Source organism: Eleginops maclovinus, chromosome 23, assembly GCF_036324505.1.
Source record: "Eleginops maclovinus isolate JMC-PN-2008 ecotype Puerto Natales chromosome 23, JC_Emac_rtc_rv5, whole genome shotgun sequence".
Taxonomy (NCBI): Eukaryota; Metazoa; Chordata; class Actinopteri; order Perciformes; family Eleginopidae; genus Eleginops; species Eleginops maclovinus.
This window is the reverse complement of record NC_086371.1, coordinates 3,579,692-3,603,951: the sequence shown is the minus strand read 5'-3', so window position 1 is coordinate 3,603,951 and position 24,260 is coordinate 3,579,692. Positions and strand designations below refer to the sequence as shown.

Sequence of the window (24,260 nt, the reverse complement as noted above, 5' to 3'; positions counted from 1 at the left end):
TCATATAAGGCACCCACCCACTATTCAACATACTACCAGGCATTGTAGGCGTTGTCAACGTTTGGGGATCAAATCCTAAGTCTGTTTGTTTCCTTAGAGCTGAGCATCCTCGATTCCTTTGTCCCTCATGTCTTTGCTTCTATCCGATGTTGACCTTTTGGTCGTTGTTGTTTAGCTTGTTAGAAAATATTTGCACCTTTTTATAACCCGTTCCTCCACCTCTACATCCCTTTCCCCCCCTGGTATCGCGTTTTAATGAACAAACAAAGACTGCTTTCCTGTTTAATGCAAAGTCAGCTTCATGGAAAGCACCCTCTGATCCTAATACCTCGGATTAATTTAGGTGTTCACCCTCATTATCACACGGGGAGAGGAAATGTGTTTTGGTTGATGACTAAAATGCTAATCCCCAGGCTGGAAACTGTTTACGTTGAGAGTGAGTGGAAACTATTTGCCTTTAAAGTAACTTTAAAAGAATGCAATTGTACCATAATGTCTATGTGTTTCCCCATCATCATTGCATTGTCCCTTGTGTATCCAATGCATGTACCTTTAACCTAGAAGACCTGCACACCTGAGAGCAGAATTAGCATCCTGTCTGCATGTTGTTGGTTAGCGCTAATAAAACTTTTAAGTGAGGTTAGGAAAAAGGTTGTGGTTTTGTTAAATCATTAAAAAAGTAAATTCCTTCTGGGTTGGGCAAGTCTATGTTGACTTTTGAGTTGTTAAACTGGGTTAAGCAGTTTTATTTGCGCCATGAAGAAACAATTCCACAGTAACCTTTCAGCATATTCAAATTTAGGACGTCTGGGAGAAATCTAGACTACACCGCTGCTCTTAGATGTGTTTTTAAGATACCATTTTTAAGTTACTCTCTAGCCTGGTGTTTCAAACTGGCACCGATCACCATAAAATGATCATGCATATGAGTTTAATGACCTCATGTGCAAATACCATTAAAGAGGAAGGCACGAGAGGATGCGCCACAGTGGCTTCAATATGAGGATACTGTACTCTTAGTGCTATTTATCCACCTAGATTCAATACTTAATTGCCACACAACATACTGAGACTTTTGCCTCAGTATGCTGGTGAAAAACAAACAATTCCAGGATAGAAGTCAAGTTGGAAATTGCAAACACACGATACAAAACACACTCCTCATAAAACATGACATACAAGATAATAATAAGACACTTCATTTGAAAAGCGCACTTTAAAAATCATATCAAGGTGATTCACACGGTTGCTGAAAGTAGAGTTAAAAATGATCTACGAAATATATTCAGGACTTACAAAACCAGGGAGTTAGTTTGAAAACAGAGCATACAAAAGACATAAAACCAGGACAGTCAGCCAAACGCGGTGAGGAACAGCTGGTTTCTTAAGGCTCTTCTTAAAAACCGAGCGTGATGATCCTTATATTCTGTGGGAGATGATCCCCATGGAGGAGGTCTCCCATGATGGCCAGTTTTGTCCGAGGAAAAGCAAGGAGATCGGAGCAAGCCAGACCTGACTGTGCGTGAGGTTTTTGATTGTTGTTTGCGAGATGCATAATATTCTAAATCTGCCCAAAAATACATTTGAAAAACTCAACAGCGCTGTCTCGTTTTAGAAATAATGACCTAAGATATTCCACTGTGAGCAGTTTGATGTAGGATCTATTTTCTCTCTACATAACTACCAACCATATCACCGTGCAGAAAGAACTAGAGGCTGCTAATGCTGCAAGCTAACTATGCTATAACACCTTAGACAAAGAGGACACCATTAATTTAACATCTGCAGAAAGCACCAGCCAGTAGCCGTAATGTTCCTTTTGCATCATCATCCAGTCCGAAAAATATGTGAAACTGTTCACAACAAGCTCTTTGGATTGTGTTGAGTAACAGGTTCAAGATGTATTTCATGGGTCATGATTTCTTTTCCAAATGTGCGTTAGGAGCTTCTTGCACCGCGAGCCAATCGCCATCCAGTTCCATTATTATCAAGAAAAGGCAGACATGTTTGCTGACAATATTTCCAAAACTCGCACCAGAAAAACCGTGATTGATAAAAAAGCACAGCAGGTTAGAAGGCAGGAGAACTGTCCATTTATTACCTGATAATGGTTTATGGCTGTTTAATGCATTCAGCCCTGAGTCCTGACACAGTTGCTTGCAGTTAATACATAGTTAATGATGACATAATGGATGATTCAAATGTATTTCCCAACTATAGCTTCTGGCTTTTTTGCAGCATTCGGGTTTCATGTGGTTCCCATGTGATGAAGCCGAGTCGATATCACCTCACATACGCTTTGGACCCTGGCTGACGGGCGATAAGTGAGGGAGAGATCTGATCATCAGGGTTGAGATGTACCAGATTCTCAGCGGGGGAATAATTAGAGCTTCATTTTTGGTCCAAACAACACGTTTGTTGTTTCCTCTGCACACCAGCTGCTGCTTCCCCTGCGAGGATTCGTTGAACATTCTCAGGTGCTTTGCTATCTTGTTAGTGGTGTTAATTACTGGCTCTGAATAATGGACCATTACATGGAAATGCGTTTTTAGGAACACATGTGAAGGAGAGGAGGGTTTAATTCAGTCATATGTCATGAAGCAGATTCCTCTCGAGACAGGTGAACAATGGAGGAAGAAAACCAGTTGGTTTTTCCAAGGTTTTTCTGGGTTTTTCTGACAATGAGCTAACCGCACACACAAACATCCAGTGGTTATCCTCTGCTCGGCTGAAGGTGGGAACAGAAAAAGAAGACGAGTCCAGGCTCCAGGCTTCTGTCCTCACGGAGGTTTTTGGTGTCCGTTGATAACACTCCCCGCCTGAGGACAGAAAATAAGGGAAGTCAGGGAGAGAAATGTCTTTAGGAAAATGGCAGACGTCATTATAACAAGGTTAAAAAGGGGTTTGAATTTGCTAAAAAAGTGTAGGTTTTATTTATTTTAGGTTGCATATATGTAGTTGGGTGGTAATTGCATTTATTAGGATTTAGAAAACCTAAAATATCAAACGCATAATTCAGTAAAATGTGTCAAATATTTAAAGTTATATTAGGAAGACATCTCTTCTTTAATAAATAGTCAATAAAAACATGTAATCTTGAATTCAGTTGACTAAACATCCAGTGGCTTGTTTACTTAACTCAGTTATTTGGAAACTTTGTTTATTAGTGTACTTCCCAGCATGCATTGCGTTAAGGTGAAAATTCTCCAGAAAGCCATATTTTTTTGATTGAGGCTGTAATGTGTATTTTCAGACAAACAGGATGCACTTCAAACCCTTCCTGCACCCTTAGGAAGTTTGTTCAATCAGCAAATATGTTTAATTCTGAAGCTTCATAGCCTCAAATCTTAATCTAAAGAACTTAAATGAAATCACCCAACTCTTAATGTTATTTTAGGTCTTTTTTATAACGTTTCTTGACTCGAAATTTCATATTTGTGATACATGAGTGATAGCCTCATCTACGAAACTTAAATCTACAGTTAACATAAATCATAATGTGTTTCATCACGGTTGTTTCCTCCATGTCTCCGGCGGTCCCTGCTCCTCCAGCTACATTTCCCTTCCTCTGGATTAAAGAAAAAAGCACCGTGCATCATCTGCACTCAATCACAATAATTATCCAGAGAAATGCCTGTGAGAGGTGAGGGGAAAGAAGCAGAGGCTATTGGCAATCGCCTCCCTCCAGTCGTTATTAGTCATCTCTCCGCTGCTCTGGAAGAGGAAGGCTTGGGAAGGAGGCCATGTGCAGCCGACAGACGGACAGAGAGGATGCCTGATGTGCCCAGAAAGTCTCAGCGATGTCTCAAGGCTTTGGCAGCGCCGCCGCAGCTCCTCTGAGGACTGGCACACGAGAATCAGCTCTACGTACTTTCCTGTCAGGCTTCTTCTGATCCACACTTTTTTTTAAACCCCCTAAGCTTGTCAGATGTTGGAGCTTATAAAAAAATCCCAAAAGCGGACAGCGAACACCTTTTTCTTCAAAATAAAAGTCCTGTCAGGGTTTGTGACGGAGCTCTTTGTGGGGTTTCTGAGGCTTTGAAGAACTTTTGATTGGAGAGATATTTTTGCAATCAAAAGTTCCTCAAAGCCCCTTTTGACCTTTTTAAAGCAGACGGACAGGAGGAATAAAGGACTGATTTGACTCCAGGGCCCGTGAAGCATCAGCTTTCTGAATGTCTTAGTCCACGGGGGACTGGCAGCTGTGCTCAGAGGACTGTCTGTGTTTTCAATTTCTGATTTCACCCCTGAGATTTGCACATTAAAAGACTGAAAGGTAAAGAGACGTTTGCCATTCAAGTCAGAAGGGCAGCTACTGTGCATCTTATCCATTAAAGATGTATTCATAAACATCTCTCAAAGCGTCTCTTTTCAAATGAGAAAGCCGCTCATGAAGCAAGATAATAATTCTCCTGCACATTAATGTGTCCGTCCACTTAAATGGGGTCTTATTTTGTAGTTTCTGCCGTGATTTCACCTACAATAACATTTTACGACCCAAAACAACAGCTCAGATCAAAACAAGGTGCAAGGGTTTTACAGACGCAAAACGTTTAGCCAATGTCTCATAGATTGTGTCAATGTCTCACTTTTTAGCAAAACCTTTTGCACGGGAAATATCTCAAAGTTTGTTTGTTGTTTATGCAGACGTCAATACATTCTCCATACCAGCCTTGAACAAGGTGAGTACAATATTAGTATTACTAATTGAACAAACAGCCATGGAAACTACAAAAATAACACCCGAAGTTGCATTAATTAATATTTGTAGATTTACAAAAAAGGACAGATCAGTCCTATCTGTTTTCTCCCAGTTTTTTTACTCCAATGCACTTTAAAATGTGTGTTTCAAGCTGGAAAAAACACCGATCTCCACAGTGTACAGCCGAATAAATGCCCCTCCACCTACCGGGTCCAGCCGGAAACCCAATGAATCCCAGTGGCTGCTAATCTATACTCCTCCTGCCCATGTGTTCGATTACAAGGTTTTAACAAGAGATGTCGCTTCCTTCACAAATACGCACAAACAGCTGACTGGGTAAACAAACTACCTTGGTGTTTGTTTCGCCCTTGGTTCACACGGTATGTTTCCCTGGACTAACAGTTGTAGTTGGAAAAGGTCAAATGTGTAAAACTCAGGAGAAAACGGGGCTGAAATGCAAAAAAGCTGCTCATTTAAATTACAATCAATAAATAGTTGAACTGCAGATTTTTGAAACGCTTTTTTTACTGCATTTTCAGGAATAACCCTTGGATTATATTCCCCCTAGTGATGATGTATGCGCCAATCGTACTCCTTTGTTCACATACACAGGGGACAGACTAAATAAAGACACTGATGAGGCTTCAGTGAGGGTTTCAGGGTACTTTTGGCACCAAAACAAACCCACTGTGGACTGGCAGCTGTGCCCAGTATTAGTATTATTGAGTTTGTGGATTTCTAACATTTCACCCTCCAGATCTTGTCCCTGATCCAAAGAAAACACTGAACTGATCACTCTGAAGATACTGGTCTCTTCTCAAATCAAATCAAACTGTAGCCAAAAGGTACAGTACGAGTAAATAGACCGGGTTGTTTCTCAGTAAAGGCCGAATGATGGTCGCCCCCTTGTTGAAGTTACAGCTGTTTTAACATCTGGATGGATGGGCGTACAGAACAAATGTCTGTCGGATTCTCTCTGTGTTGGGATCGTCTTAAAGGAAACGCTCTGCGGTCTCCCAGTGATTGCATGAATGCTTTAAAGTCATCTCTACAAGACAAAAAGGATGATGAGGCCGAGCACTTGTGAGGTTTCAGAGCTCTGGATGTGTGACAGCGCCCTGTAGGGACTGGCAGTCGCTCTCAGATAAATATTAGTCGTGTTATTCTTGGACGTCTTTTATTTCTGTCCTCAGATCAGTTCCCGTATTTGATCTATGTTTTCTTCCTGATAGGTCGGAAAGAAAAGCTTCATCTGAGGGTTCTTGTCGGATAAGAGCTAAAAACTCATCAGATTTTTGCACAGTTTTCTTTTGAGAATACAAATAAATCAATCCGCAAGATATTTGATAATCGACTTGTAGTTTGAGTCCGAGTACTTTCCGAGTAAAAATGTCAAACAATTTTAATTCCAATCTCTCAAACGTGAATGTGTACTGCACCTACATCTTCTTGCTCCTCATAAGCATTGTTCACAACTAACTAAAAATGATATACTCTGTCAAATAAAAGACAGTTTATTCGATAATGAAATAAGTTGCAATCATTTGAGTGTTAAACCATAATGGCTCCATGATTGGTTGCCAAAGGTCTTTCAGTAACTGCTGCAGGAACAGAAAATACCTCACTTCCTCACACCTGTTCAAGACGGACCTCTTATACCTGGAAAGACTGAGGATTGGCAACCAGATGAATATTAGCCCTCCCTAATAAATCTCTACTATTTCACCCCTGAGGTTTGCACGTGTCTCCCACACACAGACCTGATAAGACCTTTGCATTTTTAAGTGACGCAGCAACTTTGATCTCTACAAGACTCGTGCAGAACGTGGATTAGATGTTGGTGTTTGAATAATTCAGAGTAGTCTTAGCCAATCGTGTCTGAGCGACCTTTGGGTGATTTAGGGTCCTTGTGGGGAGGAAAATATGGCCAAATTCAATCGTGTAACTCATTGTCTTTTGTCTACTTTAATTGGGGGGGGGTTTTATCTTAAATTACTGTCTTTTAAACTGTTTTTTTGTGAAACAATGATGTCTCTCACCTCCTTCCATTCTTGAAGTTGCTAACAATTGACCTGGGAACGGTAGAGAACATCTTTGCCCAGATAAGGGTAAAAACGACAAAACCCCGGAAGTGTTACCTTAACACCAGAGGCTTATATCGCCTATGCAGTGCCATACCATCTGAACTAGGCCCGTAGTTTGGTAAACGCAGTACTCAATATGCAGAGCCTCAACAGATGTATTTTCCTGTGATATTTTTGATATTTCGAGCATCTAGCTGTCAAGCATCGTAAGGATGTGACCATAAGAAGTAGAAAAATGAAACTACTACCTGGTGAAAGAGCTCTGCGTACAGCATGTTGGACTTCTCCACCTGAGACTCCAGGTTGGCTACTGCATCGGCATCCCATAACGTTATACTGCTTTGAAAGAAAAACATGTTGTGGTGGAAAGAATGTAGGAGCGTGCCAGCATGGAAAATGTATAAACATGATGGGAGATGAAGAGTAATGTTGGGAGGCTGTTTTAAAACACTCCAGAGTTGATTTCTGGCTCAGCTGTGCAGCTTGATGAAAGTGATAAGTTTACTGTTTGTGGGTCGGTCTGATTTCTTACCCGTCGCAGCATTGAGAGTCCTGCAGGGGACAGAGGACGCTCTGTGTGGGACTGTCATTGTGTCGACTCTGCTTTAGTTTCTCTGTCTTCCTCTTCAACATGATGACCTGTCGCAGCACAGCGTCTCTCTCCTCCATCAGGCAGTCTTTGAATCTGTGGATTTGTTTATGCACAGTGACAAGCAGAGAGGATAAAAATAATGTATACGATGAAAAGGATCTGCATTCATGCCCCTAAGCAGGGTGTTCCTGCAACTCCTCTTTTATAAAACAGCTTTTCTTTGTACAAAATACAATAAATGAAGGAATGGGTCTTTCCCAGTGATTAAAGGGGTCCTTTTATGCTCGTTTGGCCTCCACTGTGTCTCCACTCCATGTCTCCATGCTTTAATGTCCCAAGAGCTGTTTATTCTACTCATACTGCCTGTCTTTTCACCCTCTGTCTGAAACCATAGCCCAGTCTGCTCTGATTGGTTAGAGATTTCGCTTAGAGATGTCCCGCCCCTTAGCCTATCACGTACAATGTGTTGGTGTGCTATCCAATAGAAGCGCAAAATGAATGTGAAAAGGTCATAATGTTACAGAAGCAAACAAAGGAGTCCAATGGAGGCGTTTCAGGCCGGGGGGAGTGTGTGGAGGAGGGCACACAGGGATTTTAGCCTTTGCAGACCATTTACATGCACACAAACCTATATAACACACTACAGGAAAGGGAAACCCCACAAAGCACAGTAGGGCCTCTTTAATTGGGGATGTTTCAGGGCCTTTAATGTCCTTGGTCGGCTTTTTACCTCAGCTCTTGTGTCTCAGATGGTGATTGTAAATGTTGGGGGAGAAAATGCTCACCTCTTGACACAACATATCCAGTAGCGCTGCTGCTGACAGAGCCACTCACACTGCTCCGCTGTGCCCTGCAGCTTCCTCAGACTGCGCTCGTTCTCCGCCTGCAGCTCCCTCACCTCAGAGACAGACAGAGTGATGAGCAACAGGACAAAAGCACCATCCTTACTGACAACCACAAAACTACAAAAGGTTTACATTTGAGAAGCTCAACCAAGGGATTTGTTATTGCTTTTAAAACTAATCATTGAATGCTAGTATTTATATATTGATTTTTTTATTTGATCTGCTCTGTAATTATTGGTGTGTAAGAGAATATGTAATGTTGAAAGTGTTTATCAAAGATATGTATGTCCCTTCCCAGATGGACATTAACAAATAACAAACAAATGGTTTCCTCCCTTTTATGTATTTTTATGCATTTTCAGATTTTTGTTGATAAAGACATAATTAAATATAAAACTTGTTGGCCTATCAATTATTAAAACCTTAAAATGTTGGGTTAACTTTTCCCTTAATAGCTTAATTAATTATTGCCAACTTCAAGCAGTTTAATATATCGATAATAAATGCTGTTGTTTTGAAAAGTCACATTTTAAAATCAGTCACCCATTGACTCACATGTAGATACATTTACAACTCAAGTCATTTTCATTTTTCAGTGGCAATACAAAATCCATTATGAACTTCTTGAGTGCTCGATAAAATAAATAAAGAATGGGTAAATATAATATAAATGTATAAAAAATGTGTCTTTGATTCCTGTGCAAATGTAACCATTATATCAAATGCATTGGACCTGAAAAAAATAAAAGACATCAAATAAAAGACTGAAAATCTGGAGCATCATCTGAAAGAGATGAGCAAACACAGTAGGATTTAATCTCCGACTCCCAGGACATTCACAATAACTCACTGACTTTATTTATTAGAAACAAATGTTCTCATTAAGGTTCAGCTGCTGCCTCTCTGGAGGGATGATAACAGGAGCGCTGGATTGTTTGCTGGCCAGGAAGGGAGTGAGTCTTTGAGGCCAAAGAAATCCTGACAGTGTTTTAAGGAACATCTAACCCACTGCCAGAGAGGAATCTGAATTACAGCGTGCTCATGGGTGGTTGTAGTTCCTCAAATGTGTACATAAATACACATAAATTTGAGCCTTGAGGTTTTATGTTTCATGAAATTAATGACGACTTGTTTTTCGGTGTGTTGGCACGCTGACACCATGACCTGAGCCGGCCTGAGAAAGCGTTAATGCATTACTGCTGATTGTGCAGCTGGCAGCGGGCGGGGCTGCTCTGCGTTATATCGGAGGAGTTGTTGGCTGCAAGCTTGACAAAGAGAAATACTACATACACATTATAACATCATTAAAGGTCCATTACTAATCTGTAAACAGAAGCAGAAAGGACCGACAAACACAGTGTGCAACGCTGACACCTGCTGGAGTAAAGGCACATTACAGCCCCTGACTGTGGACCTGTCAGAGGATGTTATTTATGTTTCTTTAGGGATGGATTATGTAAATTATCATGGAAATGTATCATACAAATCTGATTTATTTCAGATCCTGTACTTCATTGGTGGTGCAAAGAATCTGTCCTTCCAGCTGGAAATGGATTGATTCTGATTCTGTTGTAAATAACAGCATTTCTTTTTAAATGCAGCCCATAATGTCAGTAATTATCTGTTGTTGTCTTCATGTCACTGAAAACTGAGAACAACATTGGTTCTGCCTGTATCAACATTGTTAGTCAACAAGTTTTGGGGATTTTAGTCCACCCAGAAGAGCTGAAACAAGAGCAAATTATTGGAATAACTTTAATATTCTTTTCTTTAAATGTAAATACTTGATGGTTTTCCACCAACTTTGACAAGGAAAATGGGAACTTGTGGCTCACTTTTTATGAGATTTAATAGACTAAACAATTGATTGATTAAAAAATAAAACAATGTGTAGGTGCGAGTATACTTTAAACATAGTAAGGATTGTAGTCCTGAAGGTATAAACTAACAAGATCCACAAGACAGAAGTGGTCCCTGTTGCAGGAGCAGTTTCTCTGAAGGTTTTTCTACGGACTCTTTTTCTTTGATTTGAATCTGAGAAAAGTAGGGTATCACATTGGATAGTTGGAGCTCCACTTCAGAGCTACTTCAGGGTGATCTGTAATCCTGTTCTCTTACCTCGGTCTGATGAGCGGACTGTAAATCCTTCAGCTTCTCTGTCAGCGTTTGGTTGGTGTCTTGAAGCTCCTCCAGCTCCTCCGTCTTTCTGGTAGAGACAAAACAAAAGGATTACATCTTATCTGTTTTTACTTTTAACACTAAACACAAACCTGTTGGATTTTAGTCGTAGCAATGTAGTTTCACACACATGTTTTCCATCACACACTGTATTCATCTGTTTTCTTACATTAATACTGAAAAAACAAGCCGACTAATCTATAAAATCATTCCAAAAATACACTTTAATACAAAGAAATGTCATAAATGTATGGTTGAGATAAATAGTCTTTGGTTTCATTTCTGATTTACAATTAAATCTCTTCCCAAACCAAATGATAAGAATCTTAATTTCTATTATTTCAGTTTTAAATTAACAAATACATTCGTAAAAATGACTGAAAGGAGAAAGAATAAAGGGCTTTAAAACTAAGTTTAAATATAATATTTGTGTTATTTTCTATTGTTTTTCCAGGTGTCTCTTCCATGCTACTCTTTCACAGAGGAGCTAAAAAGATCAGTTTTCACGTTTGTATAAATGCATTTCATGTAAGGGTCATTTGGAATTTAAAGATCCACCTCTCTGCTGATGTAGGGATGGATTTCTTCCTGAATCGAATCATAATGTGATACTGTTTTCTGACATTGAGCCAACTCTCCACGGGGATTGAAATTCAGCAGCTGGAGGCACGGCGCTGCTTTTCTGCTGACTTTGAATCTCAGGTAGGAGCCTCGTGTTTTCCTTCAGCCTTGAGAACACACTCTGAGGGTTTGCAGAGCAGCTGCTGACAGCCTCACTTGGCTACAGTTTGCTGGAGATGCTAATCACACATTTGTGGTGTTTCTTTATTAGATGAACATTTATTTTCTTAGTCTGCAGCCTTATCTGTGTTAATGCTGTTTTTTCATTGCGTTGGGTGTGAACAGCTGGATGGAACATGGAGGAATGTGTTCAAATCACACCATCAACTATTCAGCATGGTGAAGGAAAACACGGAGGTTACCACAGACATGTTTTCAGGTATTTCCTCCAAAACTCTGAGCTGTGGTCCTCGTCTGAAGCACCGTAAAGGCTTACATTTTAGAATTAGAAGTTGTGCACATTAGTGGATACAATTAAGACATGCATGCTGTCTAAATTAAAATTTAAATTGCCTTTATTTTTATTAGTTTTTAACCAGGCAATATTGATTTTTAATAAAGGAAGCTCATTTAGATTTGTTTTTAGTCTACTGCAGTACATTTTACTGCTTATTTTTGGTTAATTATGGTAAAATTAACCAATGATTAAGAGTTCAAAACTATCAAAAATTGTTTAGTTTTTTTCAGGAAAAGATCTAATTTGATTTTGATATTGTATGTCTCTACAAATTCAAGTACATGTACGTATATCATAAAATACAGTTCGGCTGCACCTGAAGATAACATATCATGAATATCTGTTAACATGGGCCTACCTGCGCAGCTCTGCCTGGAGGCTCTCCGTCCGTTCAACTCTGCGCTGGGCCTCACCATGCAGCTCCACCTGGAGGCTCACTGCCTCCGCAACTCTGTGCTGGGCCTCAGCGTGCAGCTCCTCCACCAGGCCCTCCAGCTTCACCTCGGAGCTCTGCAGGCACAGCAGCTCTGAGCCGACCTGTCTCAGCAGCTCCGCATCCCGGGAGCTCGCCTCTGCCAGCAGCCCCACCCGCTGCTGCAGCAACTCCACCAGGTCCTGCAGGGCAGACACATGGAGATACAGTCACGTCAGATGAGAACATTATTTACACCATCTCACATACCTTTTAAATGCCAACTCACATGCCTTTTTTACAACTCAAATTGTTTTTCATGGCTATTATGATCTATTCTCACATCCTGATAACTTTTAACTTTATTTTTTCTGCTGGAATCTGTTCATAATCACATTGCTTTTTTGCTAAATGTACCATGTGCACAAGAAATGTACTTATTGAGACAGTGCAGTTAAAGTGTCATATAGTTAGGAGTCATACAAACATGATGCTATATGTAACCGCTTAGCTTTGCTTGCAGGTTAGTTAGTTATCAATATTGTTACTTAAATAGTGAAATACCTTGATCACATCCGATGCTTACATTAGATTGGTTAATACACACAGACAACATACACATTTTAAGTATGCATATTAATCATGTATCTGTGACCTTTTCAAATCTCCCTGGGGACGTCCTGATCCTTGCATTCTTTTATTGTACAGACTGCACGAGTGATTTAAAACACACCTCAAGGTCAGCGAGTTTGAGACAAGCCCTAACCTGACACTAGATCTATGTATGGAAAGAGAGTGAGTGAGACGATCTCTAACAAATATCAATGGGGTTTCTAGAAAAGCTGCTAATTTGCTACCATGATAAATCTAAGAGGTAGAAAAACTAAATGAAGTATTTTTCTCAGTCTGTTTTCTTTCCTGTTGAGTAAAAGGACTAAAATCTCTCTTTAGTTAAACTGCTCACAGCTCATTTAAAAGCAACCTGTGTCGAGGAACCAAATCCCCACTGAAATGCTGCTCACCAGTGCCAAAGCCCCTGCATTTACAGTATGTTAACACTGGCGCTTACTGGTAGCCTAATTCCAGTGTAATTTCAGTAATTGCAGCATAGGTGGCTCGCTGCTATGGTCACGGCTTTGTGCATTTAAATGATGGGATTGTACGAAGGTTAAGCGCTATGAGATTAAATTACACAAATTAAAGTAAAATAAGTCTAAATTGGACAGAAATTGTCCCTAAAGTCAGGTTTTCCTTACAAAACTTCGACTGTTTCATCAACGATTGAGGTTAAAATACAGCCGAATGTTCTGGGAAAAGTCAGCAGCTCAGAGTGAAGAAATATCTGCAAACTCTCTGGATATGTGGAACTTTTCAAGCCTTTTATTAACTAATAGTTTTGGTTTTACGGCACATTTGATGTCTGGTTTCTTTCTCAGCTGAAGCAGGCAAACAAATACATCCTCTGTCAACGTTTCAAGGACAAACAGCAGAAAGCATTAGAGCCTAGCTGGAGGGGAACAGTGGAACATCAGCAGGTAAATAGCCAGATGTTAATCTCAGGTGAAGGTGGAGACCAAAACTAGAGCAACCATGTAAGGTGAATCTGGACTTGAAATGAATCAGGTTTAGAAAAATACTATGAATCATTGCTAATGTAATTTTGTAATAAGATCCCCAACAAGCAAAAAATACGCAGCATAAATGATAGAAACCTTTAATCCTTTGACTTGTAAACAAATATTTATTTAATCCATTGTTTATACATATTGACTATAGCAGCTTTAAGACGGTCGATAACATAAACGTAGATAAATGACCCCAACACAATCAGGTTATATCCTTCTTTGACAGAATGGTGCTCACCCGCTGCTGCTCGATCCTGCTGATGAGTTGGTCCTCTCTCATCCTCAGCTCCAGGTTCAGCTGCTCCTGGTGGACAATTCGAGCGCCCCCAGCTTCCAGATCATTCTGCAGCTTCCTCTCCCGGTCTCTGGACAACAGGAACTCCCTCTCCAGCACCGCTGCAGCCACACACAACACACCAGGTCAGGTTGGGACTGCTCCACCATAGATTCAATAAAAGCACAAGATCTGTGCCACTGGTTTTAATGGGAGGTAATGAAAAAGCATGTTTTCCCTGCCCACGGCATAAAATAGCCATAATGTTTGAAAGCCATAACATATTAAATGCAATTCGGGCAATTAAATCCTTTTTGGAGGTTTAAAGCATCCCCACTCTCTCACCTGATCCTTGCATGAACACTTTTTTTTACAGATTTCTTTCTTGGATCTCAGCTCTGTGGCTCCCATTTCTTAATTCATTATTGTCCACACCATGAACACGCTGTAGTTAGGGTCTGCCATTATATCTGTAACTCCATTGGTCATTATCAGAGGTTCACAGAGGTCAGGATTGGTGTTGGAGGTATCAGGGTGGAGATTCCTGCCCTCTCTCTAATTCAACAAAACTCGAAAGAGACAAATATAACCCATTTGAAAATAGCTTTACGGAAATCATGACCTGGTATCCGAAGACAATCCCCAGACTTTGTTGGGAGTAGTTTCATGTGAGGACTGTTTTGTTTCTACTGTTCCTTGTAGAGGAAAGAAACATCTGTATAGGATATTGCATTTACATGGCTCACACTCACACTGACCCTCCAAAACTTCACGTGAACACAAGCCTGAGCTCTTTTTGCTCTATATCTGTTGGACGTGTGAGTGTGTGAGTGTGTGTGTGTGTGTGTGTGTGTGTGTGTGTGTGTGTGTGTGTGTGTGTGTGTGTGTGTGTGTGTGTGTGTGTGTGTGTGTGTGTGTGTGTGTGTGTGTGTGTGTGTGTGTGTGTGTGTGTGTGTGTGTGTGTGTGTGTTTTCTGTTTGCTGTATTGCATAATGTCTATCTGATGTTTGCGGGTTCTTGATCTGACAGATATAACTTAATGTTATTCTGTTGATTTTTACAAGCACAACTGAGACTGGGATAACAAATGACGTCAGCGGGTTTTAATTACCCCACGCTGAAGTGAAGCTTAATTATAGAGCATGCATCCAAAGCTTTCCAAAAGCAAAGACAAGAACCTGAAGCAGGCGGCTTCCTGAATGAATGACTTGCTGCTGAGCGCTGGCCAACATTGTGTAATTCCTTCCCTAGAATAAAACTTGGAACAATTTAATGATGTCTGATGAGCACAAATGAGTAAACAGAGGCTTCATGTTATACATTGCTCTCTATACTATGGCAACATCCACCTGTTCTTCCCCGTTAACGCTGACAATATCTAACCGTTTCGCTCTCAAGTCATGACCTTTGAAGCAGGTTGAGTTATGTTATCTCCTGTGGACAGTCTGCACAGGAAGGTTAATCTTCAGCGTTCAGTCTTTGTCAGTTATGTTTTCTGAAAGCGCTTCATTTTATTGCATGAATGCATACAAGAAACACCAAGTACTTTCAGATACCTCAGTACTATGTTCAATTACACATTAGCTCACATTACTCTGGTACTGTGTATTACAAAATATGGTACCAAGTTTTATAACTGCATTTTAAATGAGGATAAAAACATAATTTCCCAATCATTTTTATCTGCTGTCAAATGATTTTATATGAATTGTCTTCTTTTCAACTATTATTTGTATTTTTTATTGTATTGTTCTTGTGTGTTTGTACACTTTGAATTGCCTTTGTGTCTAAATGGGAGCTTTTGCTCATTCAACACTGGACTATTGGTGCCTCAAGCAGATTACAACATCTATGTTCTACTGGAATAAAGAGCATTACAGACAGAAAAGTGTTACTCCACTAACGGTTCTGATATTTACATGTGATTTATTTATTCTCACGTGCTTTTTCTTTAACCTTTTTGTGCTTCTTTTTTGTATTTTACTGCATGAATCCCTTCTTGAACACCAAGTACTGTTAGAAACCTGGTACTATGTGTGTTAAATTAGACTTTAGATAACATTGCATTGCATTACTCTTGTAGTCAGACCTTTATTACTTGTTTTGTCCTTATAACTGAATCTGGGCCTTTTTGTAATTCAACATTAATCTATTGGTACCTTAAGTGCAGTTATCAAATGACCCTTTTGTGACATACACAGCATTACATACAATAAAGGAATCATCCAGTATTAGTTCTGAAATGTGTAACTTTATCCTCAGAGGTCAGATGGCTTACCTCTTTCGTGTGCCAGGCGGGTGCACTTGGCCGTCAGATACTGGATCTGACTGTAGTCCTCTTCCCGGTGAGCTCGGAAAAACCTCCTCATGCTCCTGTGAGTTTGACCCTCTCTCTCCAAACACAATCTAAAGCTTCCTCAGGCTTCCCATGATCCTTAAGGTGTGTCACACACGGTCAGATAGGACACAGTGAGCACATTTCCTGCATTACTCCACTGTGCACAACGTCTTTCTGACAGGAGTCGTGTACCGTACCTGCAGCCGCCCACAGAGGGCAAGTTTAAGCATTAATCCAAGCGGCTGTTTCCATAACATGACAGTGGGACATGCTGTGGGTGTGTTTCTGTGTGTGTTTTGAGACCTGACGTGTTTTCTTGCCATCTGGCTCACTGCTTGTGTAAATAGAAATGGTTTTGTGCACAAATTGAAGGTGTTATCTGACTTTAAATGCACTTTTTGTTTTCAAAATCTCCCCTAAGGCCATGAATTCTGCAGAGAGTTGGGCGTGTTGCGTCCTGCAGGCCGGCTTCTCTATCTCAGCCTCAGGTCAACCATTTTTATTACCACATAGGTGTGCATAATGGCTTTTATAAAGGAGAATACCTTTGGCATTAAATACAATCTTGTGGTGTACTGATGAGACGTGTTAATACGGTAATAAATATGTTGAATTTAGTCTCAAACTGTTGATTTATTGCTTGTTTTTCTCATATGACACAGAGCTCATTAACACACCAGTTAATAAATATCTGTATTAATGAGACACCGTGATCTCACTTTCTTACTCTTTATGTTCCTCTCTGCTCAATGTGTGTTTTCACGTCGCTGCTGGTGCATTGACAGTGTGCTGCCAGCAGAGGGAGACAAAGCCCAGCTACTCCTCTCCAGCATGACAGTGGGACATGCTGTCAGGGCAGTATTTCTTTTTACGTACAATATTTAATGAACTTTATTTATTTTATGTTGTAAAGTGTTTGTTTTTTCATATATATATACTGTCATTTACTTCCTGTTGTCATTTTAATGTTCACCTTATGCTGTTTCGGAGTAGTTTGCGTGTGAGTATTTCCAATCACATGATTTCTGTGTTGAATGATAGCAACACATATTTTACATTTAAGACAAAACAAAGTGGGCTAAAAGGGAAGATGTCTGAATAATTAACAAAGCCACTGTTTGCTAAATAAGTAGAAAGCAAATTAAATTATGTATTTAAACGCACATATAAGGACATAACTCCTTAATCTTTTAGGACATTTTATTTCAGTATCTGTTCATACGGCAGCAAGTGGCCTCAGGAAAAGTTGTAGATTCATAAATTACATTAGTTATGTCATAAACTATTTAACAAATGTTTATATTCAAGTGTCAGTTAATCATCCAGTTGACTTCCATTAAATATCACAGGTTCAGGATTGATAATAACATCACTGTATATTAAAATGTCCTCTTTATACTTGACATGATCTGCTAAACACTTTCTGTATGCAGATGATATCAGTTTTACTTATGTTTGTGATGTGTCATGTAAATGTATTTGGAGTCATTCAAAGGAGAGGATGTTCAAAAATGGCGTTTATTTAAAAAAAAAAAAAAAAAAGGAAGAAGAAGAAGAAGACCACCATGCTGACTTCTGCCTACTAAACAGAAACATCGTAGATCGAAATGGCGTTGGATGTTGACACAAAGCTCCTTATTAAAATAAAGAAATACAATATCCCTCCCCGGATCAGATTCTCTTCACAGAAACACAGAGAAACCCGGCCCACAGCGACACACCAGAACAAAGTCGGAGAACATTTGAGGAGTTTAGCTTAAAATCCACAGTGTCACACAGACGTTCCCCTGATGTTCAGAGCGCGTTCAATTCAAAAGTGGTGTCACGTAACAATATTCACAAATCATGTCAGTAGTGTTCAATATTCACTCACTTAGTTACATATAACTGGATATTAAGAAAGCTGCCATGGTTTTTATGGTGCTTTTCTACAATCAGTGCCTTCACTGAGGGATTTGTGTAACAGAGGAAATAAATATCTTAAAGAGGAGTGTTAATGTCGAACTGCAGTGCCAGAGCCCAGGGTCAGTTAGCATTTTTAGCCGGGGGTTTCCTCTGTAGATTTCCAATGCTTTTCTCAGAGATTTGTTAATTGATTTAAGACATAATGTAGTTAATTTAAGAGTTTTACTTTCTGTTTATCTTTAGAAATTGAAGCTGTTAATGTGAATCAGATGAGAAGACAGATATTCTCATGTCTGTGCTCCAAGTATAGAACCGGGTAGCGATTAGCTTAGCATAAAGCTAGTAATCAGCTATCAAAGTATTATTTTTAGACCACCTATCAACATTTGTAAAGTTCATTGATAAGGGAATTGTGTCTTGTTTGTGTCATCCATACAAAAATAGATACAGGAATCACAAATGACGGTTTTAAAGCAACGTATGTGCTTTTACTCTGTCTTGACAAACAGTTTATAGTGTAAGCACATGTACATAAATAATAACCCCTGTAGTACCATCATGGTTTTTTTTGCCTAATTTTTCCTTTTTTTTATCAGAAGGATTAAACTTTCATTGGAAATCAGTGTGCATGCAAACCCATGGTAAAAATAAACAATTCTGGGATGGCCTACAACACAAGAACACAAGAACATGTTAAATATTGGGACACATTATAAATTATCATCAGTCATCAGTTCTTATTTAAATAAAATAAAAGTGTCTTCCAGAGGGCACATATTCAAAATGAACCAAAACAAAATCAAAATCAACGTCCAAAGGATAATGTCCGACCCTTGACCCTCCATTCAACCAGGAGCCAGACACTCATTCCCTCTAATGCAGTGAAACAGGAGAGCTAAACCTGTCTACATATTACACAACCCAAACTATTTCCTTCAGACCGGAGAACATAGAAATCATAAACCATGAGAATGCTGGTGTGAGGAAATGTGCGACAAACCTTTAGAGAGAGAAAACTACACTGAGCACAGGGGTGCTTTTATTTTGAAAGGGTCCTGTTTAAAAAGCTTAGCGGCTATAAGTCGGCCGGTTCTTATCTCCGTTCAGTTTCAATCGCTGTCCTCGGGATAATCCTACCTAGCTGGCGGCTTCTCGTGCTTTCTTCACCTGACACGGCGAGGCATGGCCGTTCATTAGAGTGAGGCAACAGCTATCGTATGCAGAACAACTCGGCGAATAAGCATCCAGCTGGGAAATCACCTCGTCGGGTAAATTTGATCTCTGCAGTGACGCTGAGGCTGTTTAAACGAAGCCTCTCGTCTGAGTTTAAGGAGGATACAAACACTCTGCTGCTCCTGAACATCGTCTACTTACTTTGTGAGGCGACAGCTTACGACTTTTATGGATTGCATAAATGAAAATGATTGAACATGTAATGCCAACATGGTCCCAAACAAAGAGTAACATTTATACATGTAACAGGATGTACAAATGAGAAGGGTTGTAACAGTCTAAAACACACACTGAGCTTCTACACTTTCACAGAATAGCGATCTGAGCATTACGTTAGCAGAAAGCTTAACTTAAACCCGCACTTGATCTGTTTATTTTCCACTTTTGAGTGACAAAAAGCATTTTAGTTTTAAACAAATTCCACACAAATTGAAATGTGTGGTGGAATCTGAGTTTATATGATGCAGATTTTCGATCATTGTTCTGCTAATTTAAACTCCATTTAGCTTCTACCAGAGTGTCTTCTAAATAGAGAAAGGTATGGCCCTGTCCCTTTGGTCAGATTGAGTCGTCTTCCACATTCAACTGGGCTATTTTCAACATGTTTGTTCACAGATAAAACCAGCAGTTGTTCACCAGCGCTCATCAGCTTATGTCGCTCCAAATGAAACACACAAATGGAGAAAAAATTCACAAGAGCAAAACTAAAACGAGAACAAATCCAACTGTAAGTCAGCATTTTCCATCCCACTTGTGTCAGTTCAATATGAAGCAGGCGGTAAAAAAAACAAAGTATTGCACTGGTTTGGTGTGAGTCTATGGGTGGGCGGTCATCATATAAATAACAACAACAAGAACCAAACAGTTTTTACCATAATAATAATAATAATAATAATAATAATAATAATAATAATAATTGTAATGCTAATAAAAACAGTTCAGAATAAGGTCCCCCCCCCCTGCTGCTGGTTTACCACTGCTGCCAGCTGAAGTCGTCGTTGGATCCGAACACGATGAAGAAGCCCAGGATGGTGCTGAAGATCACTACGTTCCCCGTTAGCACGAGCGCACACGCACCCCAGGCGATCTGCAAACACGCGCATCAATTATTCCGGTTAACAAATGCTGCGGTGACTGCTGCCAGGGTTCAGCGCATATTTAGGGCAGAATCTACAGGGTGTCCACGGCAAGAGTTCATCAATTCACACACTGCTCTACTGTTATTAAACTCAGGATGAGATGTTAGCAGCGGCTAAATGCTAATCCTGTCCAACTACAGCCATCCCCCTTTTTTTATTAATTGGCTCTCTGGTGGACATGTTTTTCCTCAATGGGATATGGCTGTTTGTATATCATTTAGACACCTTGTTTTACATTGAATTTTTTAAGTAAGGACCAATCTTCAAATGGAGAAAGTTCTTGTAATTTGAAGTAAATTGGGGCCATGTTTAATTGATAAACCTAACGTTTAGTAACTCTCACTAGCATTTCTCTCCTGACAGACTGTTTGTGTGGAGGTGTTTTGTGGTGGAAAGTAAAGTTTCAGGCTGAAATGCATGTGCAGTGAGCAGAGGACCAGAGAAATATACAGCAAGAGATATGTGAGTATGTAATGTAATGCTTTGATTACCGCTATGAAATGGGAAATCGATTCAAAAAATATCCGTCCCACTCTCTAAAAGTCCAAGGTTATATGTCTTGTTTTTCAAAATCCATAATTATTCAAGCTGTAAATGTTATTGTCATCATTCCCCATAGAAAGACCAACACCTTCTCTACCGTCTCATCGTGTTCCTGAAACAGCTAGTCCCTGCATCTTTCCTGCAGACGTTACACAAACAGGAAGACATAGTGCGGATTAATCCACATGTGGAGCTCTGGTGATTATTTGGGGCAGAAGGACAGTGAATTTGGGATTAAGTCAAAAATAATCTTCAGTGTGTGTGAGCATGTAACAGTGTGGCACAAAGGGATGAAATGTTAGGGTTAACAAAAAGTATATTGTTATCTTTTATGGGATTTTGTTCTTCCTTCCTTGCTACATATACCCCGGAATATTTCTCTTTGCACCACTGCATCAGATGTGTATGCTAATTAAATCCAGCTCTTGTAAATGGAGGCTGTTTGGGTGAGACACAACTTGAGAGACACTTATTTTGAGCTTCACAAGTTCACAAGGTGTTTAAATGTGTCTGTTTCATTTCTACTTTAGGTTTGCTGCTTGGCAGAGTTCTCCTACAAATCAGTGTGTTTGATTTGTTGCTGTAAAAGGCACCAAGAAGCCTCTGCGACTTACTACTTCAGCTCTGGCGAAGACGATGGGCAGGCCGAAGGCTGAGATGACGATGCCCGTCGTGAGGAAGATGGCCAGCTCTTTGCAGGCATTACTGGCCGAGTCTGTGTCGTCGACCACCCTCCGAGAGATGCAGTATGGGATGGGGGAGAGGATGTAGAAGAAGAGGAGGAACAAAGGCCAGTATTTACTGCAGAGAGAGAGAAAAATAAACATAAGGGGGTGTTTTAGGAATGTCCAGAGAGGAATAAGTCTAAAGAGGGGTTGTTTATATGAGAGTGCTGAGATGGGGACACATCGTGTAATGACATCTAAATACAATAGAAACTGTTATTTTGGATTCCCAAGACAGGTAATCCAAGCCTGCTCCACACCTGCATCTAAAGCTGTAAACCTATGATGGGATCACCCAAAGCATGTGTGTGAGTGCCAAGTGTGAAGTTTTCCCCCCCACACACACACACACACACACACACACACACACACACACACACACACACACACACACACACACACAGTGTGTGATGCTGATACTTACTCGTACACAGGGAGGGCACATCCAAGCATGAGGAACATGAGGCCAATGGCCCCCCCAAAGGACAGGCTGATGAGAGCTAGGAGAGGAAGAGGGGAGGATATTAAGCATGGGAAATGACACAGTTCACTACCAGCTTTGATAAACACATCAATGTAATGTTCAGGATCAAAATAGGAACTTTCTAATACATGTTTTTGTTTCGAAAGATGAAAAACGTTTTGCCCGGATTGTGCTCCATATACTTTTACTTTTGGTACTTTTAAGTATATTTTGATGCTTGTACTTTTCTACTTGTACTTGAATAACATTTTGAATGCAGGACTTTTACTTGTACCAGAGTATTTGTACTCCCTAGTACATCTAATTGTACTCAAACACAACATCTGAGTACTTCTTCCACCTCCTCAAGTGCCTCAAAATTGTACTTCCAATACTTGAGTACAAGTACTATGTTACTATCCACCACTGCCATCACATCCTTGCAGCAGGGCCCCTTTAGCTTCTCATGTGATGAATCAGCTGATTTCATGTGTAACAGCTACATTTGCAATCTAAGCCGGGTCATTAGGGACTGTTTTAACTCTGGAAGCATTAGTCAGTGTGCATGCTCGCTAACAGAACATAATCCCGGCAGCTCACTGCAGAAAGCACAGCATCTCAATCAAGTTAGGGTGCAGCTAGCATTAGCATTATAACGGTATCCACCACGTTATTACACTGTTAAAAGAAGAGGGGAAATAAAATTCACCATCATTATGTAACGTTACATAGCTGGAGTGTGTCAAATAACGTTATTGTGCATTTCATTGTGTTGTTGCGCCTTTTTTTCTAGCCTGAGGAATAAAGGCTAAAATGCTAACGATTCTACTGCATGGATGTATAAAGAGAACTGGATACTCCGTTCATTCCTATGAGAGTTACTCAGGAGCACTTGAAGCTCAACATAAAGCGGCTGTAAATGCATAAAGGACCCGTATGTGGGCCCATTGAGCATGCGCTGTTGAGTTGCCCTTTTAAGCCCCGCCCCTGATTTCCCTGCTCTCGGCTCAGTCAAATTAATTGAAAGAGAAAATAACCCTGGATTCAGCTTTAAAAATAAGGACTACAATAATTCAATAATCATAAATCACCTTAACTTGTTTTATTATGTATATTTATGTATAGATGTCAGAACTGTACAAATGTTTGGCAATACAGTATATCATTATGGCCATGCCAATAAAGCTATTGGAATTTAATTTGAAATAACTCTGGATTCAGCTTTTAGCACATTTATACATTTAACTTTTGGATCCTAATAATTTAAATAAGGGCTATAAAGGTGTTCTGATTCGTTTGTTTAGCTCAAACATAAATTATACACTGATTAACAATAAAATTACTACTCTTTTTCCCAACTCCATAGGATTCATTTAAAGAGCTATATTTTTAATTTGGGCTAATTTGAATGGTATCATGGTTCCTGTTTTACTGTTTCATGGTTCTGTGATCTAACCCTTTTTGTTTGTGTTGATATTTGTACTCATTGTTACTGTTATGTATCTGTTCTTACTCTGTAAAGACGTTGGGCTGCAACTTGCATGACAGTTGCTATATAAATAACGTTTATTATTATTAATGTAAAGCAATGGGAAAGAGTATTTTTGGGCCAAAATGACTTCACGGATGTTGTAGTACCACCATTTGGCCACTACGCCATTCCAAAATTCGGCTTCAACGGCCGGCTTGCTACAGTGGCCCTGCTGCTATATCCTACTTCACTACCGTTAGCTAGCTGGACGTGGAAAACGCATCCATCTTCCTTCGGGATGAATTGTCACAGTTGCGTAAAATGAGCCGGAATGTAGAGGCTTTCTAGAGGAAATTAAAAGTACAATTGGCTTACCTTTAATCCCAGCCATTTCTCCTGGACAAAAGCTCGACTCACAGCCCTGACGAATGACAACAGTGCCCCCCCTCCGAGTGAAGCCGAGTGATGCCGAGTTCGACCGAAACTCCTGTGGTGATGCCTTCCAGTGCTATAATAAATATCGGAATTGTGATGCTTTCACAGACACAACCTGATAAAAAAAACAAATGATCGTTTGTAGTTTTATTGTTTATAGCCTAAACGAGGGGAATACGTTTCTGATGATCTCAACATCAACCAAAGTTGGTGTCTGA

General features: G+C 40.0%; 2 protein-coding genes across 5 annotated transcripts; both read right to left on the bottom strand.

The window, feature by feature from the left end:
• Positions 1–2,070: 2,070 nt before the first annotated feature.
• LOC134859357 (serine/threonine-protein kinase MRCK beta) lies at positions 2,071–16,291 on the bottom strand. Of its 4 annotated transcripts, none has more exons than XM_063875797.1 (8): positions 16,069–16,291; positions 13,755–13,912; positions 11,838–12,094; positions 10,342–10,429; positions 8,164–8,276; positions 7,319–7,471; positions 7,032–7,125; positions 2,071–2,819 (listed from the first exon to the last, which is right to left on the bottom strand). In XM_063875797.1, exons 1-8 carry the CDS (start codon positions 16,157–16,159, stop codon positions 2,781–2,783), a joined length of 993 nt encoding a protein of 330 aa, XP_063731867.1. In that variant the 5' UTR covers positions 16,160–16,291; the 3' UTR covers positions 2,071–2,780. The 4 variants fall into 4 exon arrangements, with proteins under 4 accessions (XP_063731867.1, XP_063731868.1, XP_063731869.1 ...); XM_063875798.1 differs by having other exon boundaries at positions 7,035–7,125; XM_063875799.1 differs by having other exon boundaries at positions 7,032–7,122.
• A 1,341-nt stretch (positions 16,292–17,632) lies between these two features.
• leprotl1 (leptin receptor overlapping transcript like 1) lies at positions 17,633–24,106 on the bottom strand. Its single transcript, XM_063876262.1, has 4 exons — positions 23,983–24,106; positions 22,098–22,173; positions 21,563–21,749; positions 17,633–20,353 (listed from the first exon to the last, which is right to left on the bottom strand). Exons 1-4 carry the CDS (start codon positions 23,996–23,998, stop codon positions 20,237–20,239), a joined length of 396 nt encoding a protein of 131 aa, XP_063732332.1. The 5' UTR covers positions 23,999–24,106; the 3' UTR covers positions 17,633–20,236.
• Positions 24,107–24,260: the final 154 nt, after the last annotated feature.

What these genes read in the sequence shown, in the direction of transcription:
- LOC134859357 (XM_063875797.1), bottom strand. Translation starts at nt 16,159, where the DNA reads ATGAGGAGGTTTTTCCGAGCTCACCGGGAAGAGGACTACAGTCAGATC. An exon ending in GCAGGATCGAGCAGCAGCGG is followed by an intron (nt 12,095 to 13,754) that starts GTGAGCACCATT and finishes TCTGCCCTGCAG; the next exon opens with GACCTGGTGGAGTTGCTGCA. An exon ending in AGTCCGCTCATCAGACCGAG is followed by an intron (nt 8,277 to 10,341) that starts GTAAGAGAACAG and finishes TCTGTCTCTGAG; the next exon opens with GTGAGGGAGCTGCAGGCGGA.
- leprotl1 (XM_063876262.1), bottom strand. An exon ending in TGTGCCCTCCCTGTGTACGA is followed by an intron (nt 21,750 to 22,097) that starts GTAAGTATCAGC and finishes CTCTCTCTGCAG; the next exon opens with TAAATACTGGCCTTTGTTCC. An exon ending in TCTTCGCCAGAGCTGAAGTA is followed by an intron (nt 20,354 to 21,562) that starts GTAAGTCGCAGA and finishes GCGTGTTTGCAG; the next exon opens with ATCGCCTGGGGTGCGTGTGC.